Source organism: Setaria viridis, chromosome 8 (assembly GCF_005286985.2).
Source record: "Setaria viridis chromosome 8, Setaria_viridis_v4.0, whole genome shotgun sequence".
NCBI classification, from domain to species: domain Eukaryota; kingdom Viridiplantae; phylum Streptophyta; class Magnoliopsida; order Poales; family Poaceae; genus Setaria; species Setaria viridis.
This window is the reverse complement of record NC_048270.2, coordinates 31,804,936-31,809,815: the sequence shown is the minus strand read 5'-3', so window position 1 is coordinate 31,809,815 and position 4,880 is coordinate 31,804,936. Positions and strand designations below refer to the sequence as shown.

General features: G+C 45.1%; 1 protein-coding gene across 1 annotated transcript; it reads left to right on the top strand.

Annotated features, from left to right (window-relative positions):
• Positions 1 to 361: 361 nt before the first annotated feature.
• On the top strand, positions 362 to 4,297 carry LOC117866949 (probable histone H2A variant 3). Its single transcript, XM_034751254.2, has 3 exons — positions 362 to 720; positions 854 to 993; positions 3,805 to 4,297. Exons 2-3 carry the CDS (start codon positions 889 to 891, stop codon positions 4,099 to 4,101), a joined length of 402 nt encoding a protein of 133 aa, XP_034607145.1. The 5' UTR covers positions 362 to 720; positions 854 to 888; the 3' UTR covers positions 4,102 to 4,297.
• The last annotated feature ends 583 nt before the right edge of the window (positions 4,298 to 4,880 follow it).

Below are 4,880 nucleotides of genomic sequence, written 5' to 3'. Positions count from 1 at the left end.
CTCAAAATGTGCATCAAAAAATCATTTAAAATTTTGAATGGATACTTTTTACCATATTCTACTATCATGCAAAAATTGAGGATGAACAAAAATGTACGGTGCGGGTTGAGTTAGATTCGCAACTATTCTTACACTGATTGCATAAATTTTTATTCATCCTTAATTTTTGCACGATGGTAGAACCATTTAAATTTTTAGATGAAATTTTTAGATGATTTCTTATATGCATATTTTGAGGTGCATCCACGAGTTGGGAGTACGGTAACACTCCAACCCGCGGGAGCACATGAACCTAATTTCCATAGCTCCACCGGCAGCATGATGCGAGGGACAGTGCTGGGTGAGTGCCCCTCCCTCTCTCTGTGTGCTTGATCTGGTTTCATTTATGTACTCGATCACTTTTTTAGAAAAAGAATTTATATTCTGTTTTCTTATTTGTACCGTTGTAATTTCAAGGTCCGCCAGACGGGGATTGCTTTTTGGCCCAGGACTAACCGTGCCATATTCTTTGGCCCAGTTAAAGCCCACATACAATTCTCTCCTCGTATAAACCCTTGCCCACAGCGAGAAAAAACCGAAATTAAAGGGAAAGAGAAAACCCCAACGCCGGCAAGAAGAACCCGCCGCCTCTTGCAATCCCTTGGTCATCTCGCTCGAATCCGCCGCCTCTTGCAATCCCTTGGTCATCTCGCTCGAATCCGCCGCCGCATTCCCCTAATCGTGAGCTCCGAACCCTATCTCAACCGGAATCCGCGCTTCTTTGTTCTTGACTACGGTTCTCCTCTCGAAATTCCCGGTGTTTTCTTTGGGTAGTTTTCCTGAAATCGTGTTGGGGTTTTCGTTTCGTTTCCAGGCGCGTCTGCGGGAGCAAGGAGGAGGAAGAGAAAGATGGGCGGCAAGGGAGGCAAGGGGCTGATCGCCGCGAAGACGGCGGCCGGCATGGACAAGGAGAAGAAGCAGCCCGTCACCCGGTCCTCGCGCGCCGGACTCCAGGTCGCCCTTTCTCCGCTCCCTTGTTCTTGTTCAGGTCGTCGCTTTGCTTCGCCCCTTTCGCGGTGAGAGTTTGTTCTTGACGTTGGATTGGGCGCGGCGCCTGCGGTTTGTTCGTTCTTGGGGCTCAGGGTGTAGATGGCGTTGTGGTGGTTTAGCATGTCTGCTTGGAGTAGGAAGCGTTGTTCTTGGCCTTTGGTGGTAGGATTAGCGGGAAAGATTCGACTTTTTTGTTGGGGAATTTCCTTTGTTGGCATCCATCGTTGGGCGTTGGCCTGAAACTCTGGAATTAGAGCTTGCACGTCGAGGTACATGTACATCGCGGCGCCAGTAAGACTGACTGGAAAGATTCTTTATTTAGTGCAATGCTTGTTGGATTATGTACTCTGTGCACTATCAGAATCATGGACATAGCAAGGCATGTGTGTCTGTGATACTATATTCCAGGTTGCGAACCAGGACTCCGCACAGTGTTGAACTGCTGACTGATTGATCATCAAACTGTGCGGTGAGGGGCCGTTCATGGCATTGGATTGGCAACGTCTGCAATTTGTTCATTCTTGGCATTCAGGGTGTGGTCATGTGGATGGCGCTGTGGTGGTTTAGCATGTCTGCTTGGGCCTTGGAGTAGGAAGTAGTAGCAGTTCTTGGCCTTGGTGGAAAGGTTCCACTTTTTGGTGGAGGAATTTCTTGTATTGTTATGTGTCGTTTGGCCGTTGGCTAGAACTTTGGAAGTTGAGCATGCACAACACATGAAACGGTACATCACTGCACTGGTAGGACTGACTAAAAAGATTTATTTAGTGCTTTGCTTGTTTGATACAGTTTCCGGGCACTGTCATGGACACAGCACGGCATATGTGGCTGTGATAATATGTTCCATGTCTTGAATCAGGAACTCCATACAACTTAGAGTAGGAAGCATTGGTCTTGGCCTTGGTAGGATTAGCAGGAAAGGTTCTAACTTTTTGGTTGGGAAATTTCCTGTATTGTTATATGTGTTGTCTAGCATTGGCCTAGAACTCTGGAAGTAGAGCATGCACGTGCAATGGTGCACCTGACTGGAAAGATTATTTATTTAGTGCTTTGCTTTTTTAATTATGTACTCCGGGCACTTTCATGGACGTAGCACGGCATGCGTGGCTGTGATACTATATTCCAGGTTGCCAATCAGGAGCTCCGTACAGTGTTGAACTGTTGACTGATTGGCCATCAAATTATTTCTGACATTCCTCCTATCGATTCTTCTGTTATGACGTCTATAAATACGGATGTTCTGCTGATGTTTGCTTGCAATGAATTAGGGGCTTAAACTTTAAGCTATGATTTTTTGGCGATATGTATAGTTTTATGCATGAGTTGCAGACCTGGGACCATCTGGAGTTAGAACTATAAACACACATCATTGTCCTGTTTGGATTACCTTACATAATTTGAGGTGCAGACATTGACCAACTTTCATGTTGTGCATCAAGTCATAACTCATAACTAGTCTGGAGCTTGTTTCCTTTGTACTCCAGCTGTAAGTTGTCCCTGAGCACTAAACCTAATTGCCAAGAAAAATACAACCAAGGTAGCCAAAAGATGCATGCAAAACAACGAATTAGCGATGGAAGTAGTGAAATAACTGTAAGCATAAAAGCATTTTTTTTCTTGTGGGCTTATGTATATTGGACTGAATTCCAAAATGGCATTGTTGCATTTGCTGTTGGTTTGGATGAATTAAATGATTCCTTTGTTGCTAACCTTGTGCAGTTGCTAGTTAGGCAATAACTCTTTTTTTGCTGCCGTTGTGGTTTACCCGGGCGGCAGGTTATTTACCTCCTAGTACTTCATACAAATATACTATAGAATAGCTGAAGTGCTAACTTTTTTTCAAAGACATATGCCTGTTATCCTTTGACCTGATCCAAAGCCAAAGTTTTTCAGCATTCTATATAATTGAAATTGAGTACTTGTATGTTATTTGGTTTCTAGTCCAAATTTTCTATCTGCATGATGATCTATATTTAACCAGTTGAGTTTGTCAGCAAATCCCATCCTTAGATGTTTTGTATGCACAATGTACTTTCATTTATTTATGGTTCCTTTTGAATTGGGGACACTAGAAGTTAACTTTTCTTGTCCAAGTCATGTCATGGTTGCAGCTGCTTTCTTGTGTGCCCTGTTTCTGCTGAACAGTCCATAACATGATTTCCTTTTCATGCGATCCATAAGTGGAATCATCTCTGTTTTTTGTGTCCCCAATTTCTCTTAAACTTTTAATGTTGGACTGAGGCCTCTATAGGCATCAGGAGCTTGGCCCTGGGACACCTAGGTTTGTGAATCTTGACTGACATATGGAGGAACAATGGTGTTCATGTTTGCACAAAATGAAGGGGTGTTCTTAGGAGAGCCCTGCCATTCAGAAGACACTATTGTCACCAGTCTTCCCTTATGTAGCTGTAGTACCCATTTGGATAGATTCTGACCTTTGCTGTTGCCCCCAGTTTGATGCTGTTGTGCTTGATAGCTTCTTGTGTCATGTATTGTCAGGCATCGATTTCCTATATCCCTCGAAATTTTCTGTAAGTATTTCTATTGAGATTGGGACTTCTGAATTTACTGTGTGCAGTTTGTCTGATTGTATAGGAAACATAGTCTGGTTAGGCATATATTTTTCTGAAGCTGCAGCATACATGTCTTGTCAAAGTGTCTTGTACTCTTGTTTCAGAAGAATATTGAATGGTCGATAAACAAGTAAATCATTGATTAAATTTTCTGCTAATTTTGCAAAATTTCTTTCTAAGCTGATTCATTATGTGTAACTTGCAGTTCCCTGTCGGGCGTATCCATCGCCAGCTGAAAGAAAGGGCCCAGGCCAGCGGCCGGGTGGGAGCAACCGCGGCTGTGTACTCGGCAGCGATCCTGGAGTACCTGACAGCAGAGGTCCTTGAGCTGGCTGGGAACGCGAGCAAAGATCTCAAGGTGAAGCGCATCACACCCCGCCACCTCCAGCTGGCGATCCGCGGGGATGAAGAGCTGGACACCCTTATCAAGGGCACCATCGCTGGCGGCGGCGTCATCCCCCACATCCACAAGTCGCTCATCAACAAGACCGTCAAGGAATGAGCGTGTCCAGCAGTGGGTCTCGCTGACTATGTCTGCGCTGTCAGTTTAGGATCCTGATCCTGAGAATGAACATGGTACATGAAACGAACCTGGTAACCTGAGATTGCCGTTTAGACCTATTATGCCTGCGGATGCACTGTAATCTGTGATATGCTTTCGACTAATGGCATTTGAACCTCTTTAGGCTTTTGCTTGCTGTTGCCTTGTCTGGTTGAAGTGTTGTGCTGGGAATGGGCTCATTGGGTTGGTTGGGCAGTTTTGCTGGGTTTGTTTCTTGTTCTGAATTCTGGTGTGTTTTCTTCCGTCATTCTGCTCAACTGTTGTGGAGCCAGAAGCCCTTGGGCCCGTACATGGCCCATGAGTGCCTTGTGGGCCTTGCCTTTTGAAATGGATCTGTCATGGTAGAACCCAACTGCGTGCCATGAGAAAAGAAAGGTACACACCGAATTATGTGCGTCGATGTGTACCTGAAGGCCCATGATCTAACTCCCTGAAGCATTTTGTCGTGATACGGTAGGAGCATAGGGAATTTCTAGCAAAAAGCTTTGTACTGAGCTTTTCTCATAGCCTTGCCTTGGGACCAAGTATTGCACAAAGGCAAGCACGTTACCAGCTTTCAGAGCCACCATACTGGCTGGATTCGATCCTGACATGCAAAGAAATCTAGCACTGGGGGTAGCATGGAGTGAGGAGTCCCCAAACCTTTTGGTTCATGCTGTCACGTGCCAACACCACTCCAGGCACTTTGGCACACACTGCATCGCGTCACGATCGGCACA